The sequence below is a fragment of the Homalodisca vitripennis genome, chromosome 2, assembly GCF_021130785.1.
Source record: "Homalodisca vitripennis isolate AUS2020 chromosome 2, UT_GWSS_2.1, whole genome shotgun sequence".
Taxonomy (NCBI): domain Eukaryota; kingdom Metazoa; phylum Arthropoda; class Insecta; order Hemiptera; family Cicadellidae; genus Homalodisca; species Homalodisca vitripennis.
The window spans coordinates 1,378,931-1,397,695 of NC_060208.1; the positions used below are offsets into that span (position 1 = coordinate 1,378,931).

General features: G+C 39.0%; 1 protein-coding gene across 1 annotated transcript; it reads left to right on the forward strand.

Moving 5' to 3' along the window:
- Window positions 1–411: 411 nt before the first annotated feature.
- On the forward strand, window positions 412–14,566 carry LOC124353466. The gene is made up of 4 exons (XM_046803308.1): window positions 412–433; window positions 4,833–4,955; window positions 8,560–8,973; window positions 11,746–14,566. The coding sequence occupies exons 2-4, from the start codon at window positions 4,839–4,841 to the stop codon at window positions 12,094–12,096; spliced, it is 882 nt and encodes a 293-aa protein (XP_046659264.1). The 5' UTR covers window positions 412–433; window positions 4,833–4,838; the 3' UTR covers window positions 12,097–14,566.
- The last annotated feature ends 4,199 nt before the right edge of the window (window positions 14,567–18,765 follow it).

The following is an 18,765-nucleotide window of genomic DNA, read 5'->3' on the forward strand; positions in this document are numbered from 1 at the left end:
AAATTAACCATTACTCATAAATTATTATTACAGTTTCATTAACAATCAGGTGGAATACAAACTAAGTCCTTGTAGATATACCGCTCGCGCTGCCCTCCAACGGCTCTGACAATAAATACAGTTATGTGCGATAAACTAAAGAGAGCGTTTAAAGCAACAATTATCGCTATTGTTACCAACAGTTCGTTAGAAGTTATGGCTCTGATTTATGCCCGCATACTGCTAGCTGTAACAAGGCGTTTGTCAACACGTAAGTGACTTTTTTACGTATTATAATTTTACTTTTGTCCTCGTTTATTTTAAACTGCCTCTGCATTGTATTTCTTCCTGGAGAGATAACATATTTGATACAATTGTAAATTAATCAGAACGAATATCAATTCTATTATTCCAGTCCCTTTTCTTGTCAGCTAATGCGCTTTTAAATATCTATGTAAATTAAACTACCTGTTTATTATATTGTAAACGTTTGATGATTAATTATATGAGCTTTAGTTAGTCTATCATTCGAGCGACTGACATTTTTTCATTTCTGTATTTTCATATCTGTCTGTCCCAAGCCAACGTCGAGTTCGATGACGGTGCATTTAACTATAAGGGATCTAAGGACAGCGTTAGCGAAAATTTTTACGTTAGTATACACGTATCAACGACAGTAACGAGAAATAAATACATAGAATAAATAAATGTTTGTGGAAACCGAGTACAATCGTATACAAATTTAATACGTGGCGTATCAACGCATGCAGCCTATTTAAGTGAAGCTTCTTACGCGATACGTGATGTGGCGTATTAACGCATGCAGCCTATTTAAGTGAAGCTTGTTACGCGATACGTGATGTGGCGTATTAACGCATGCAGCCTATTTAAGTGAAGCTTGTTACGCGATACGTGATGTGGCGTATTAACGCATGCAGCCTATTTAAGTGAAGCTTGTTACGCGATACGTGATATAGCGAATCAACGCATGCAGCCTATTTAAGTGAAGCTTGTTACGCGATACCTGATATGGCGAATTAACGCATGCAGCCTATTTAAGTGAAGCTTGTTACGCGATACGTGATGTGGAGTATTAACGCATGCAGCCTATTTAAGTGAAGCTTGTTACGCGATACCTGATATGGCGAATTGACGCATGCAGCCTATTTAAGTGAAGCTTGTTACGCGATACGTGATGTGGCGTATTAACGCATGCAGCCTATTTAAGTGAAGCTTGTTACGCGATACGTGATGTGGCGTATCAACGCATGCAGCCTATTTAAGTGAAGCTTGTTACGCGATTCGTGATATGGAGAATTAACGCATGCAGCCTATTTAAGTGAAGCTTGTTACGCGATACGTGATGTGACGTATCAACGCTTGCAGCCTATTTAAGTGAAGCTTGTTACGCGATTCGTGGTATGGAGAATTAACGCATGCAGCCTATTTAAGTGAAGCTTGTTACGCGATACGTGATGTGGCGTATCAACGCATGCAGCCTATTTAAGTGAAGCTTGTTACACGATTCGTGGTATGGAGAATTAACGCATGCAGCCTATTTAAGTGAAGCTTGTTACGCGATACGTGATGTGGCGTATCAACGCATGCAGCCTATTTAAGTGAAGCTTGTTACGCGATACGTGATGTGGCGTATCAACGCATGCAGCCTATTTAAGTGAAGCTTGTTACGCGATTCGTGGTATGGAGAATTAACGCATGCAGCCTATTTAAGTGAAGCTTGTTACGCGATTCGTGATATGGAGAATTAACGCATGCAGCCTATTTAAGTGAAGCTTGTTACGCGATACGTGATGTGGCGTATCAACGCATGCAGCCTATTTAAGTGAAGCTTGTTACGCGATACCTGATATGGAGAATTAACGCATGCAGCCTATTTAAGTGAAGCTTGTTACGCGATACGTGATGTGGCGTATTAACGCATGCAGCCTATTTAAGTGAAGCTTGTTACGTGATACGTGATGTGGCGTATCAACGCATGCAGCCTATTTAAGTGAAGCTTGTTACGCGATACCTGATATGGCGAATTAACGCATGCAGCCTATTTAAGTGAAGCTTGTTACGCGATTCGTGATATGGAGAATTAACGCATGCAGCCTATTTAAGTGAAGCTTGTTACGCGATACGTGATGTGGCGTATCAACGCATGCAGCCTATTTAAGTGAAGCTTCTTACGCGATACGTGATGTGGCGTATTAACGCATGCAGCCTATTTAAGTGAAGCTTGTTACGCGATTACGTGATGTGGCGTATTAACGCATGCAGCCTATTTAAGTGAAGCTTGTTACGCGATACGTGATGTGGCGTATTAACGCATGCAGCCTATTTAAGTGAAGCTTGTTACGCGATACGTGATGTGGCGAATCAACGCATGCAGCCTATTTAAGTGAAGCTTGTTACGCGATACGTGATGTGGCGAATTAACGCATGCAGCCTATTTAAGTGAAGCTTGTTACGCGATACGTGATATGGAGTATCAACGCATGCAGCCTATTTAAGTGAAGCTTGTTACGCGATACCTGATATGGCGAATTAACGCATGCAGCCTATTTAAGTGAAGCTTGTTACGCGATACCGTGATGTGGCGTATTAACGCATGCAGCCTATTTAAGTGAAGCTTGTTACGCGATACGTGATATGGCGAATCAACGCATGCAGCCTATTTAAGTGAAGCTTGTTACGCGATTCGTGATATGGAGAATTAACGCATGCAGCCTATTTAAGTGAAGCTTGTTACGCGATACGTGATGTGGCGTATCAACGCATGCAGCCTATTTAAGTGAAGCTTGTTACGCGATTCGTGATATGGAGAATTAACGCATGCAGCCTATTTAAGTGAAGCTTGTTACGCGATACGTGATGTGACGTATCAACGCTTGCAGCCTATTTAAGTGAAGCTTGTTACGCGATTCGTGGTATGGAGAATTAACGCATGCAGCCTATTTAAGTGAAGCTTGTTACGCGATACGTGATGTGGCGTATCAACGCATGCAGCCTATTTAAGTGAAGCTTGTTACGCGATTGCATGCAGCCTATTTAAGTGAAGCTTGTTGATACGTGATGTGGCGTATCAACGCATGCAGCCTATTTAAGTGAAGCTTGTTACGCGATACGTGATGTGGCGTATCAACGCATGCAGCCTATTTAAGTGAAGCTTGTTACGCGATTCGTGGTATGGAGAATTAACGCATGCAGCCTATTTAAGTGAAGCTTGTTACGCGATTCGTGATATGGAGAATTAACGCATGCAGCCTATTTAAGTGAAGCTTGTTACGCGATACGTGATGTGGCGTATCAACGCATGCAGCCTATTTAAGTGAAGCTTGTTACGCGATACCTGATATGGAGAATTAACGCATGCAGCCTATTTAAGTGAAGCTTGTTACGCGATACGTGATGTGGCGTATTAACGCATGCAGCCTATTTAAGTGAAGCTTGTTACGTGATACGTGATGTGGCGTATCAACGCATGCAGCCTATTTAAGTGAAGCTTGTTACGCGATACCTGATATGGCGAATTAACGCATGCAGCCTATTTAAGTGAAGCTTGTTACGCGATTCGTGATATGGAGAATTAACGCATGCAGCCTATTTAAGTGAAGCTTGTTACGCGATACGTGATGTGGCGTATCAACGCATGCAGCCTATTTAAGTGAAGCTTGTTACGCGATACCTGATATGGAGAATTAACGCATGCAGCCTATTTAAGTGAAGCTTGTTACGCGATACGTGATGTGGCGTATCAACGCATGCAGCCTATTTAAGTGAAGCTTGTTACGCGATTCGTGGTATGGAGAATTAACGCATGCAGCCTATTTAAGTGAAGCTTGTTACGCGATACGTGATGTGGCGTATCAACGCATGCAGCCTATTTAAGTGAAGCTTGTTACGCGATACCTGATATGGCGAATTAACGCATGCAGCCTATTTAAGTGAAGCTTGTTACGCGATTCGTGATATGGAGAATTAACGCATGCAGCCTATTTAAGTGAAGCTTGTTACGCGATACGTAATGTGGCGTATCTCTGCCCTCTTTTTAATAATTTATATAAGCTATTTATATTCATTGATACTCCTGGTGCTGCCGCTCCCACTTACTCTTGTAATTTGGCTTACAAACCATGGATACATGGTATTGCGACTCGTATTCCTGAGGTTTATGTGGTTTTCAACATTAATTCCTAAGTTTAATAGATTTATATCCAATATTTTTCTTTATTATATCAAACTATCTCAGATTAACAATCTTCTTAATACACCTGCAATGTTGTTCAAAAATGCTCGATCAAAGATTAAGATTGGTCTGCCACGTCCAGTTTAGATTTTCTTAACGTTATTCCGAAGTTAGTTTGAGTTATCAGGTTTTAGATTTAATTTTGAAATGAACATTCAAATTGATATTTTTCCAAATTTTGTAGCTGAGAATGAAATGTAGGAACGTGGTCAACATTTATAATTATTACAAAACATGCTCCATTAATTATCAGTACATATATATCTACAATTTAAAGAATATTTAACGGCAACTACCCATCCAGGTATTCGATGTGATAAGTAAATGCAACATATAATTGCTTGTATTGTCATAATTTATTATTTATACAATTTATCAAACCAACGATCTTATAAGAAAGAACAGACTTCTATTTTTGTATATTCCATAAGATGTTATTGAAACAGCCTAATTACATTTCATGTATTTCGTGTGTATTTGCTAAGAAATGGGAAATACAGTCAAAAGTCATATTTTGTAACTCTATATTGACATCCAATATAAAGTTTTGTCATCTTTTAGTTTGATTGTTTCTCAATTGAGTCTGGAAATGATGTTACAGCTGTTTATGATGTTTTATTGGACATTGCTGGTGACGTTATCTGTATGTGATGTTTTCCCTCCTGTTCTTGCCGTACATTGTACTTGTGACTGCTCTAAATGCTTCCTCAACAATAACAAAAAGGTAAGTATTAATTTCACTCTTGTTTCTGTATTGCAAGCAAAATCATGAGTTACGATAAATTATTTCCTCAAGCTTCTGCTCTTGCCATACATATTGTACTTGTGACTCCTCTCAATTCATTCTCAGCAACAACAAAAAGGTAAGTATTGATTTCACTCTTTTTTTTCATTGCAAGCAAAATCATGAGTTATGATAAATTATTAACTCAAGCTCCTGCCTGCTCTTGCCGTATATTGTACTTGTTACTGCTGTAAATGCTTTTTCTGCAGCAACAAAAAGGTAAGTATTGATTTCACTCTTATTTTTTCATTGCAAGCAAAATCATGAGTTGTGATAAATTATTAACTCAAGCTCCTGCCTGCTCTTGCCGTACATTGTACTTGTTACTGCTGTAAATGCTTTTTCTGCAGCAACAAAAAGGTAAGTATTTATTTCACTCTTATTTTTTCATTGCAAGCAAAATCATGAGTTGTGATAAAGTATTAACTCAAGCTCCTGCCTGCTCTTGCCGTACATTGTACTTGTTACTGCTGTAAATGCTTTTTCTGCAGCAACAAAAAGGTAAGTATTTATGTCATTCTTATTTTTTCATTGCAAGCAAAATTATGAGTTGTGATAAAGTATTAACTCAAGCTCCTGCCTGCTCTTGCCGTACATTGTACTTGTTACTGCTGTAAATGCTTTTTTCTGCAGCAACAAAAAGGTAAGTATTTATTTCACTCTTGTTTTTTCCTTGCAAGGACAATCATGAGTTGCGATAAATTATTTATTTGAGGAAAAAAACTAGTACTGAAGTTATGCGGACACCATTACTGTCGTATAATCGTATTTATTATTATCTAAAGTATCGAAACGAATTATGTTATATGTATTTTTATAAATACAAGAGTAATCATTTAGTGATGAATAAAACACTATCTAGGGTATGTGTATTTATAAAATGTTAACAAAGAAAACCGTGTAACATTACTATTTGGAAGGATATGCGTGTCTGACAGCTTCTGGCACGAATAACAAATGTACATCGCCATCGCACTTGCTGCTGCTACTAAAATACTATACAAATGATTTTATTTTGCTTGAAATAATTTGGTTTAGTATTGTTATTCAATAAATAAAAAAAGCTGGGAATTCTAAATAATTTGTATTAAAATGTTATTTCATTAGATAGCGTTGTTATTTATAATCGATAATGTGGTACCCCTGTTTCGTTGTGTTGGTGACCGCTTACTATACTGCACCCAAACCGTTGACTGATAGACATGTTGTCTAATGAATATCTAGCTTTATCTACAGTTATTGCCTCTTAAACCATTGAAAACAAACCAAAGGTGTCACTGGAACTGAAGGCTAAGTCTTCTATATAATATTAATTTTTTAAAGCTGGCTTTTAGATCACCTCTATCTATTCTCATATAAGTTTTAATAATGCAATTTATATTAACAGACCACCTAATAAGTAAAAGCCGATTCCTATACAAGTCATTTTTAATAGCAACTAACACATCATGATCTGATACGACGTAGCTGAATCATAAAATGAATAGAAACTGTTAAAAATATTTGTATTTGATTTCGTATTGGTTTGTAAGAAAAAAAACGCTGTATTACATACATACATACATTTACTAGTACTTAAAAGGTTATGCCATACCTGAATATACCATTTTCAAATTTCAAAGTAAACGTTTATTGTATGGATCACATGTAAATAATTTGAAAATGTAAAATAAAATGGAACTTTTACTAATTTAAAACAACTTGCGTTATTAATAAGTTTGAATCCTTGATTTGGTCCAGATTTATTGATAAACAGAGATATTTTGAAACTAGATATTACCGGGTCCCCACTTATAAAAATGGGTAAAGCATTCAAGAAGTGATTCAAGAACAAGTTAGGGGTGGGCCGATCGATTCAAAGGGTAGTTTCGAATTCAGGTAGATACGGATGTCAAAGCCCGAACGGCGAAAAGTCTCTACGGACTCTGCTTCTAATTCCAAGCCGTGTTTATATTTAATTCCAGTTCATTAGAATTATCTGAATCCTGACATGGTAATGATGTCGACGGTAACTACGTATTGACCCTCCAGTACTCGTATAATACAGATAACAATCCCACCGATTGCAATGAGAGAACGGATTTGAGACGTAAAATTTCGTATTTGGGACGGCTGCTGAATGTTACGTCTTCAGGCATTTGTTATGGTGAAACACGATGGTGGAGGTTTTTATCTAACATTTGCGAATCCATAGCATCTGTGGGCTCTGGTATGGATCGCACAGTAACCGATCGCCGAGGACTTATTGTATCTGCGGTTGGTACCACTGTACTCGTGTAACAGGTTCCAGTAATTTGTCTAATAATGATAAACGTTTGGGCAACCTGTGTCGAGGCAACAAAACAATCCCAAATGTGATATCAGTTTTAAAAGTTGGACTCGTTCCTTTCTATGATGCGTTATAAAAGTATGCCCATTCTAATAAGTAAATAATGAGTCTTATATTATTGGCTGAGAGTTAGTAAAGCCTATCACTCAGGGCTGAAACCATTAAACCTCTGTCTGAATGTCCGTACGATATCCCGAGAACGCATTGATCTATAGATTAAAACGTTTGCAATATTCTACGTGAATAGGCTCAGCATTATAAAATATTTTCACATTGGTATTTACGATGAAATGAGCTATATACTTTTGCTACACCTGCGTGTATTTTGAATGTAACCTTAGTGATGTGTATGAAATGAAAAAAAAACAGTATCAAAGGACTAGAGACGTCATCATTTTAATAAAATAAATAAAAATTTCGAATACATCGTGATCGAGTACTGAGGTTTCGTATTAGGTAATTATGTAGTTTCATTGTTATAATCATAGAACGGGAAATGTTTATTTCTTTAATAAAGGGTGTACAGATGATCTTTATCTTTTATAATTGCAAGTGAAAGCTTTGTTCATTCCAAAATTACATGTCTTTAATCATAACTTTTGATCTTTAATCTTCGTGTAATTGTATTGTTCATGTTTTATGTGGATGGAACTTATGTTTAAACAATTAAAATTACTTATGTTTACATAAGGTCGACTGTCATCTTAAGATATATTTCGTTCGAATACCGAAAATAAATATATATTAATAACTATAATTTTATAAATAATATTAAAAATTTACTTCTTCTAACATGTGCAAGCTTTAGTAAGAAAAGTTATGGACAGGCTCTATATACGTTATTGTTGCAGTGATTTTAGATCATTAAATTTAAATATCTAGAAGACAATGATGTTTTACAAATTGTCCTACCCATAAACGTAAAACGCATTATAATTTATAGGGTAGATAAGTTTTTATATAGTTTATCTGTAATTACAACGATTAATCTAATGTGTTGATTAAAAAGAAGTTAAGTCTGGAAGTTGACTTAAATGATTTTTGTCTCTAGGTATAATAAAGAAATATTTAATTTCTTATTAACCTAATTAATAAGCCATATTATATCATATAAAATGCTTAATGTTCGATTAAAGTTTTATAAAACATAATATTCTTTATTGCTACGAATGTAATACTTGTAACAGCAAAATCTAAAATATTTGTGTTTCTAAGGATGACGATGTATCGATAAGTACAAGTGAACAAAGCATGACAGGAGAACCCGGGGTGGATAGCACGAGTCCGAGGTCTAGAGATGTCAACCTGACGTCCCAGCTGTACAATACCTCACTGGCGTCTAGCCCAGACCACGACCGTGTCGCCCTTCGTTCGATGGCTGCCAAAGCCAAGTCCGTTACAGCTAAATCAACACCGACAGAAGCCAATCCAATAAGAGTAAGGAAACTGGCAAAAAGGGGAAAAACGAAAAAACAGCGGATGATGGAAGAGGAAGTGAAAACTACACGCTCACCACCCGTAACTAGAAATGAATCTACGTCACTTAACCGACAGATTCCGAGTGACCAGCCTCCTCCTCCACAGAACACTGAGCCAAAGACAAAACTCGGAAAAGGAAAGGCAACGGAAGTAAGTTAATTTTATTTATTATTAAAGAACTTATTCGGTTTAGGAGCGGTGATTTTCTGGAAAAGATATACAATTTATTCTCTGCGTATTAGCTGAGCGTCAGCAAAACCAATAACTCACTAATTTGGCGGCTACAAGTTCTTTTCTGCTCGCTGGATATATAAGAATGCATATAGACATATGTTTTAAATATTACACAAACCTTTATTTATACCGGGTGTCTTTAAAGTCCTCCCCCTCCCCTTTTAACTTTATTATGAACAGAGATGGAGTGATTTTTGGGAGGATGTTTATATGACCAATAAGGAGTTTTTTAGTGTATGAAATTTATTGACTCACCCTCCCCCCCAAAAGAGGTATTTTTGGGGTTGTCAAAATGTTTAACTTATTTTTAATTAAATAGAAACCTAGCATTTAAAGTATTGTAAAAAAAGCAGAATGGTGCAAAATAGAGATCTCTAACTTTACTCTGTCAAATTAGGTGGACAATTAAAGTGTGAATCGTATTATAAAATCCCTACAGTTTCAGCTATATTTAAAGTTATTTTAAGGCCAATAAAAATTCACTCACTAGTATTTTGAGAAGTGACGATATGAAATCATAATAAATGTTATTATAAGAATCAACAACCAAACCGGTTACTGTGTCAAAGTAAACTGAATGTGTCTCGCATACTAACCGGTAATCAATAAGAGATTACCAGCTATCGGTACTCCAGGAATACTCCAGGGACAAAACCTAATAAACGCTGTGTTATTCACGGTTGTTGGAAAAAACCTAATAAACGCTGTGTTATTCACGGTTGTTGGACAAAACCTAATAAACGCTGTGTTATTCACGGTTGTTGGTGTAAGTTCTCAAAACAACTAGTGAGCGAATGTTTTATGTGCCTGTAGGGGTCAAAACTTTTCATACATAACAAAATTTCTCAGTTGGTCATATTAACATCTCCCAAAGTAAATCACTCCATTTCTATTCATAAAAATGTGAATAGGGGGAGGGGACTTTCAAGACATCAGGTATACAGGCAACATGACGTTCGGTGCTCACGTTACCTTTCCAATACATATATGGAAAAGTTAACCAATTACTATTAATAATAAAAACCAACAATTTTTTTATTTTAAATTAAAAAATAATAATTAAAAGTTGTTATTTGAAGCAGCCCAAAATGTATATTCTTCTTCGTAGTCACACAGCCAAGAGGTGAACATGGCTTGAGTATGGATTTGGTTATTATAACAAAAGAATATCATAATACGAGCTGTAAAAAGATGACATGTTCTAATTAGATCATTAGCAGTATAAACATGTTGGTTAACTACATAATAACTAAGACGTATAAAAATAAGAGTAGGATCAGAATATTAAATAAAACTATTTAAATACACTTAAACAAGATTTAAACTTAAGGTCTTCTTGTAAGCATGACACAACCGACATTACCCAAGTAAGGATGAGAATGACCTCAGTTTGTCTGTACAATCATAGTTTTAGGCTTCAGGAAGTTAAGATTTTGGTGGATTTCGCATCCAACAAAATCTTCCAGTAAACATGACACAACCGACATTACCCAAGTAAGGATGAGAATGACCTCAGTTTGTCTGTACAATCATAGTTTTAGGCTTCAGGAAGTTAAGATTTTGGTGGATTTCGCATCCAACAAAATCTTCCAGTAAACATGACACAACCGACATTACCCAAGTAAGGATGAGAATGACCTCAGTTTGTGTGTACAATCATAGTTTTAGGCTTCAGGAAGTTAAGAGTTTGGTGGATCTTGTATCCAATAAAATCTTCCAGTAAACATGACACAACCGACATTACCCAAGTAAGGATGAGAATGACCTCAGTTTGTCTGTACAATCATAGTTTTAGGCTTCAGGAAGTTAAGATTTTGGTGGATTCGCATCCAACAAAATCTTCCAGTAAACATGACACAACCGACATTACGCAAGTAAGGATGAGAATGACCTCAGTTTGTCTGTACAATCATAGTTTTAGGCTTCAGGAAGTTAAGATTTTGGTGGATTTCGCATCCAACAAAATCTTCCAGTAAACATGACACAACCGACATTACGCAAGTAAGGATGAGAATGACCTCAGTTTGTCTGTACAATCATAGTTTTAGGCTTCAGGAAGTTAAGATTTTGGTGGATTTCGCATCCAACAAAATCTTCCAGTAAACATGACACAACCGACATTACCCAAGTAAGGATGAGAATGACCTCAGTTTGTCTGTACAATCATAGTTTTAGGCTTCAGGAAGTTAAGATTTTGGTGGATTTCGCATCCAACAAAATCTTCCAGTAAACATGACACAACCGACATTACCCTAGTAAGGATGAGAATGACCTCAGTTTGTCTGTACAATCATAGTTTTAGGCTTCAGGAAGTTAAGATTTTGGTGGATTCGCATCCAACAAAATCTTCCAGTAAACATGACACAACCGACATTACCCAAGTAAGGATGAGAATGACCTCAGTTTGTCTGTACAATCATAGTTTTAGGCTTCAAGAAGTTAAGAGTTTGGTGGATCTCGTATCCAATAAAATCTTCCAGTAAACATGACACAACCGACGTTACCTAAGTAAGGATGAGAAGGCCTCAGTTTGTCTGTACAATCATAGTTTTATGTTTCAGGAAGTTAAGAGTTTGGTGGATCTTGTATCCAATAAAATCTTCCAGTAAACATGACACAACCGACGTTACCTAAGTAAGGATGAGAATGGCCTCAGTTTGTCTGTACAATCATAGTTTTATGTTTCAGGAAGTTAAGAGTTTGGTGGATCTCGTATCCAATAAAATCTCCCAGTCGATACTGCAGGAGCAGGAAGCAATGGCAAAGGAGGGAGTGACCAACGAGCGACTATCCCAAGCCAGGCTCCAAATGGCAACGTTTGAAACAGTTAAACGACTGGACAAGCCTCTGGAGGATATCGGACGTCTCACCGGTGACGCTACAACTGCTGTCAAAGTCATAGAGAACGCCGTGGCAAACAATGCGATGTTTCGTCAAGCGACTTCAGACAACAAAGCTTTGTCATCACGTAGTGGACAATCATCCATCATCAGCCTGTCTCCCATCACCAAAGACTACATAACGATGATCATGTCATAAAACTATATTTATACTATCGATTCACCTAAGTAGTTTTGTAGAACACTATGTACGCTCATGAAGAACCTTATCCCACCCTGTTTTCAATTCAAATTTTGCAGTAATGCCGGTTAGATATCTTTTAATACTCAATATATCTCTATTTGCAACACGTACCTTATCCGAATGCCAATGCCAGCTACTTTTGTGTATCCTATCAATTTATTAAAATACAGTATATTTGGTTAAGCCAATCCTTATATATTTGAATAAGAAAACGAGTTTATATTATGTTGGTGTTAAAGCCCCACTGGACAGTAACTGTATTCTGTTTTTTTTTTAAATTAACAATACTTTTAAATCAAGTAAAACGCTAACTTAATTACATACTACTTAAAATTGTTATAAGGAAACAATAAAAAAACGAGTTTTGAGCATAAAGCTCATGTGATTTGTGTTTGCTGAGACACAGAACACATCCGGCCACTAACAGAGAACAACTACTCGTACCTGCACCTTGACCTGAGCTGAGACACAGAACACAACCGGCCACTAACAGAGGACAACTACTCGTGCCTGCACCTTGACATGAGCTGAGACACAGAACACAACCGGCCACTAACAGAGGACAACTACTCGTACCTGCACCTTGGCATGAGCTGAGACACAGAACACAACCGGCCACTAACAGAGGACAACTATTCGTACCTGCACCTTGACATGAGCTGAGACACAGAACACAACCGGCCACTAACAGAGGACAACTACTCGTACCTGCACCTTGACCTGAGCTGAGACACAGAACACAACCGGCCACTAACAGAGGACAACTACTCGTACCTGCACCTTGACATGAGCTGAGACACAGAACACAACCGGCCACTAACAGAGGACAACTACTCGTACCTGCACCTTGACCTGAGCTGAGACACAGAACACAACCGGCCACTAACAGAGGACAACTACTCGTGCCTGCACCTTGACATGAGCTGAGACACAGAACACAACCGGCCACTAACAGAGGACAACTACTCGTACCTGCACCTTGACCTGAACTGAGACACAGAACACAACCGGCCACTAACAGAGGACAACTATTCGTACCTGCACCTTGACATGAGCTGAGACACAGAACACAACCGGCCACTAACAGAGGACAACTACTCGTACCTGCACCTTGACCTGAACTGAGACACAGAACACAACCGGCCACTAACAGAGGACAACTACTCGTACCTGCACCTTGGAATGAGCTGAGACACAGAACACAACCGGCCACTAACAGAGGACAACTACTCGTACCTGCACCTTGACATGAGCTGAGACACAGAACACAACCGGCCACTAAGAGAGGTCAACTACTCGTACCTGCACCTTGACCTGAACTGAGACACAGAACACAACCGGCCACTAACAGAGGACAACTATTCGTACCTGCACCTTGACATGAGCTGAGACACAGAACACAACCGGCCACTAACAGAGGACAACTACTCGTACCTGCACCTTGACCTGAACTGAGACACAGAACACAACCGGCCACTAACAGAGGACAACTACTCGTACCTGCACCTTGACATGAGCTGAGACACAGAACACAACCGGCCACTAACAGAGGACAACTATTCGTACCTGCACCTTGACATGAGCTGAGACACAGAACACAACCGGCCACTAACAGAGGACAACTACTCGTACCTGCACCTTGACATGAGCTAGCGAGAGGTCGGTTTAGTGGCCTGTCGAGTGTCATGGGCAGTCAACTTATCATTTGTATAGAGGGACACGCATAAAAAGAGCAAAATGCTTCGTCATAAGTATATACGAGTATTCTCGTGCAAAGTAATAAATTACATTTCCGCACTGTTATATAGATATGTACTATATCCTCACAAAGTCGGTTTAAAATCAATCTGCAATTATAGGAAATATAAATCAGTGAAGATACATATATCCGTAATAATATAAAATTATTTCCATAAAGTGTTACTTGATTACTGTTGGTGTAAGATTTCTCTAACATTTCCAAAAGTCCATCAGCAGTCATCCATAAAGCTGCCGAAGTTACGTTTTTTCTATATACCCGTCCACAGGATATTTTGTGAACGAATTAAAAATATCGAGGCAATCATTATTCAAATATCATATATGGAATTAGGCTGAGAGTTAACGAAATCTATCACTCTTGAAGATGACTGAATATAAATTGAGCTGTAGATGAAACTTCATAGTGTATAGTGATAGACCTCATCAAGTTGACCCACATCTGGTCAGGGTGCCAATAAGGATATGTTTATGATGTCCAAACAGTGGGGGTTTGGGGGGAGGTTGAGTTCTCGGGCATAACAGGGCAACTGGGGTTTTATATATTTTGTAACGATAATTATGAATACATTAAACATAGATATATTTTTAAGAAATGTGTACATTATAAAACAGTCTAATTGTACTAACATATGTCATAGAGTAATAAATTGAGAGATTTATTTTATGCTCTATTGCAGTTTATATAATCATGTAGTTCGAAAATTTTAAGAACTTAGGATTTTAACCATATTATTAATGAGGAATATGACAAATATACATAAAACGTTGGAAATTCAACCTAAAATTACATGTTTTGCTGAGCTCTGTAATATACATCCGTGTTCATGTAGGGGCCTAATGGCTGCAATACGGGTATTGTCAAAAGGCTTAGCTATAATGTATGTTTACTTAAATGTACCTAGAAATTGGATACTTGTAAAGGAAAATCCATACTTTTTGTTCAAAATTGATTCATTTTGTATCGAGTACAATATTTTAGTCGTTTGATAATTTAAGCTGCTATGTGTTTCGTTTGATCTTTGTACCACAAGTTCGTCATGTCTATCGTCTATCATAATACGAGGTTTTCCTTTTTTACTGGCCTTCTGTAATACATAGATTTTTATTAATAGCAGTACGAGCATATACTATTATTACTTATAATTTAAATCGTTCAGCATTCAGATTTCTAATATCAAACATAAAAAACGACGATATACTAAGGACGAATAATAATACTTAAAACTATAAAAAATATACTCCGTAAACATTTACGAGTTAGTGATCACTTCAGTGTTAAAATAGTACCTAAAAAATACATATCGGAACTATAAAAGCATAGTAAAGATAATCCTGATTTCAAACTAACGAATGAATAATTCCTGCGATACAGGTTATCACAAGTAAACTTGATTTAAATAAAAGATTTACATACTCTATGGAGTTCACGAGTGGAGTAGTGAAAGGAAGGCGCACTCCGCCTGTCAGGGCTCAGTCTAATGTACGGACCTCACGAGTGGAGTAGTGGGAGGAATACACCATCCGCCTGTCAGGGCTCAGTCTAATGTACGGACCTCACGAGTGGAGTAGTGGGAGGAATACACCATCCGCCTGTCAGGGCTCAGTCTAATGTACGGAGCTCACGAGTGGAGTAGTGGGAGGAATACACCATCCGCCTGTCAGGGCTCAGTCTAATGTACGGAGCTCACGAGTGGAGTAGTGGGAGGAATACACCATCCGCCTGTCAGGGCTCAGTCTAATGTACGGACCTCACGAGTGGATTAGTGGGAGGAATACACCATCCGCCTGTCAGGGCTCAGTCTAATGTACGGAGCTCACGAGTGGAGTAGTGGGAGGAATACACCATCCGCCTGTCAGGGCTCAGCCTAATGTACGGACCTCACGAGTGGAGTAGTGGGAGGAATACACCATCCGCCTGTCAGGGCTCAGTCTAATGTACGGACCTCACGAGTGGAGTAGTGGGAGGAATACACCATCCGCCTGTCAGGGCTCAGTCTAATGTACGGAGCTCACGAGTGGAGTAGTGGGAGGAATACACCATCCGCCTGTCAGGGCTCAGTCTAATGTACGGAGCTCACGAGTGGAGTAGTGGAATGAATGCACCATCCGCCTGTCAGGGCTCACTCAGTCTACTCTACTGAGCTAACGAGTGGAGTAGCGGGATGTATGCACCATCCGCCTGTCAGGGCTCAGTCTACTCTACAGAGCTCACGAGTGGAGTAGCGGGAGGAATGCACCATTCGCCTGTCAGGGCTCAGTCTAATGTACGGAGCTCACGAGTGGAGTAGCGGGAGGAATATACCATCCGCCTGTCAGGCCTCGGTCTACTGTACGAAGCTCACGAGTGGAGTAGCGGGAGGAATGCACCATTCGCCTGTCAGGGCTCAGTCTAATGTACGGAGCTCACGAGTGGAGTAGTGGAAGGAATACACCATCCGCCTGTCAGGGCTCAGTCTAATGTACGGAGCTCACGAGTGGAGTAGCGGGAGGAATACACCATCCGCATGTCAGGGCTCACTCAGTCTACTCTACTGAGCTCACGAGTGGAGTAGCGGGATGAATGCACCGTCCACCTGTCAGGGCTCAGTCTACTCTACGAAGCTCACGAGTGGAGTAGCTGGAGGAATGCACCATCCGCCTGTCAGGGCTCGGTCTACTCTACTGAGCTCACGAGTGGAGTAGCGGGAGGAATGCACCATCCGCCTGTCAGGGCTCGGTATACTCTACTGAGCTCACGAGTGGAGTAGCGGGATGAATTCCCCATCCGTCTGTCAGGGCTCGGTCTACTCTACTGAGCTCACGAGTGGAGTAACGGGATGAATGTCCCATCCGCCTGTCAGGGCTCGATCTAATGTACGGAGCTCACGAGTGGAGTAGCGGGATGAATTCACCATCCGTCTGTCAGGGCTCAGTCTACTCTACTGAGCTCACGAGTGGAGTAGCGGGATGAATGCACCATCCGCCTGTCAGGGCTCAGTCTAATGTACGGAGCTCATGGGTGGAGTAGCTGGAGAAATGCACCATCCGCCTGTCAGGGCTCGGTCTACTCTACTGAGCTCACGTGTGGAGTAGCGGGATGAAAGTCCCATCCGCCTGTCAGAGCTCGGTCTAATGTACGGAGCTCACGAGTGGAGTAGCGGGAGGAATGCACCATCCGCCTGTCAGGGCTCAGTCTAATGTACGGAGCTCACGAGTGGAGTAGCGGGATGAATGCACCATCCGTCTGTCAGGGCTCGGTCTACTCTACTGAGCTCACGAGTGGAGTAGCGTGATGAATGTCCCATCCGCCTGTCAGGGCTCGATCTAATGTACGGAGCTCACGAGTGGAGTAGCGGGATGAATTCACCATCCGTCTGTCAGGGCTCAGTTTACTCTACTGAGCTCACGAGTGGAGTAGCGGGAGGAATGCACCATCCGCCTGTCAGGGCTCGGTCTACTCTACTGAGCTCACGAGTGGAGTAGCGATATGAATGTCCCATCCGCCCGTCAGGGCTCGGTCTAATATACGGAGCTCACGAGTGGAGTAGCGGGATGAATTCACCATCCGTGTGTCAGGGCTCAGTCTACTCTACTGAGCTTACGAGTGGAGTAGCGGGATAAATGCATCATCCGCCTGTCAGAGCTCCCTGTCGATCACTTTTCATGCGTTTGTAAAAACATGGCGCATGCTATACTCAGCTCCACGTTCACTGTGCAGTACAGATCTTATGGGACATACTCATGTTACTACCTGTACTGGGAACATCGTGTCCAGTGGTCTGCGAGTTGCGTCAACTGTCCTCGCGACTCGCACTAAGTAGCTTAAATAGGATTTTTGTTTTTTAACATTATTTTAGTATTAATAACTACTTCAAAGCCCCTAATTTATTATTTTGACATAACTGCAAAATGAATTTAATGTGTACATAATTTACGGGTAACCTGTATACTGCCATTATCAATTTACATAAAAAAATAAATCTGTAGTTAAGGATTAACATTTTTTAATAATAACTATTACGATACTTTAAATTATAACATAATTTTTTTTACTAAAGAGTAATGTCAAAAGTAACGTGTAAGTACCCTATACCTGTAACAAGAAACCTGATTTTGAAAAATTTGTTGTGAAAATTTGAGAAATAAGTTTATGACGGATAAACATTTAGTATGACCGAAAGAACGTATTTAGTTCAATGTGTTTATGGAGAGTGGCTCGGGCAGTCGATGTACCACTGGAACTGCTCCGTACTGCACGGTGAACGTGGAACCGAGTATAGACGGTTTAAATAAAATAACATCACTTATTTGGTTTGTAACTACCATTATATTGTTATAATCTGATTAAATCTTTCATTTAAGTAAAAACAATAATTTGCATACCATTATTAATCATAATCTTTCGCTCGCTGATTTTTGTCGGTTAGAAAATTTTTATTGGTTATTAAATATAATGTTTAAATATGTAATTATTTAAATATGTAATTATTTAAATATGTTTGTAACATTGCTTATTATTATTAATTATATTGTAGTCTTTGTATTTACAAATTTATTTCATTCTTTTAAAGTACATGCATTACAAAAGTATCAATAAGCTCAAATACAAAAGAGTCATCCGCTTTGTAATAGTAACCATAAATTGTATTTATTCAATAAATAAGTATTATTTTCATTAGGCATAACACATTATGTATACGCACGTTATTTATGAATAATGTTTATAGTCCCAAAATTACGAATAATGATTGAAATAGCGATTAGTAGTTACATTAGCATTACCGTTATCATTTACTAAAATGACACTTTTAAATTCAATGAGGCACATGAATACAGTGTGACGATAAGACAGACAGGTACTACGTTAGAGGAGTGGGGAAAACA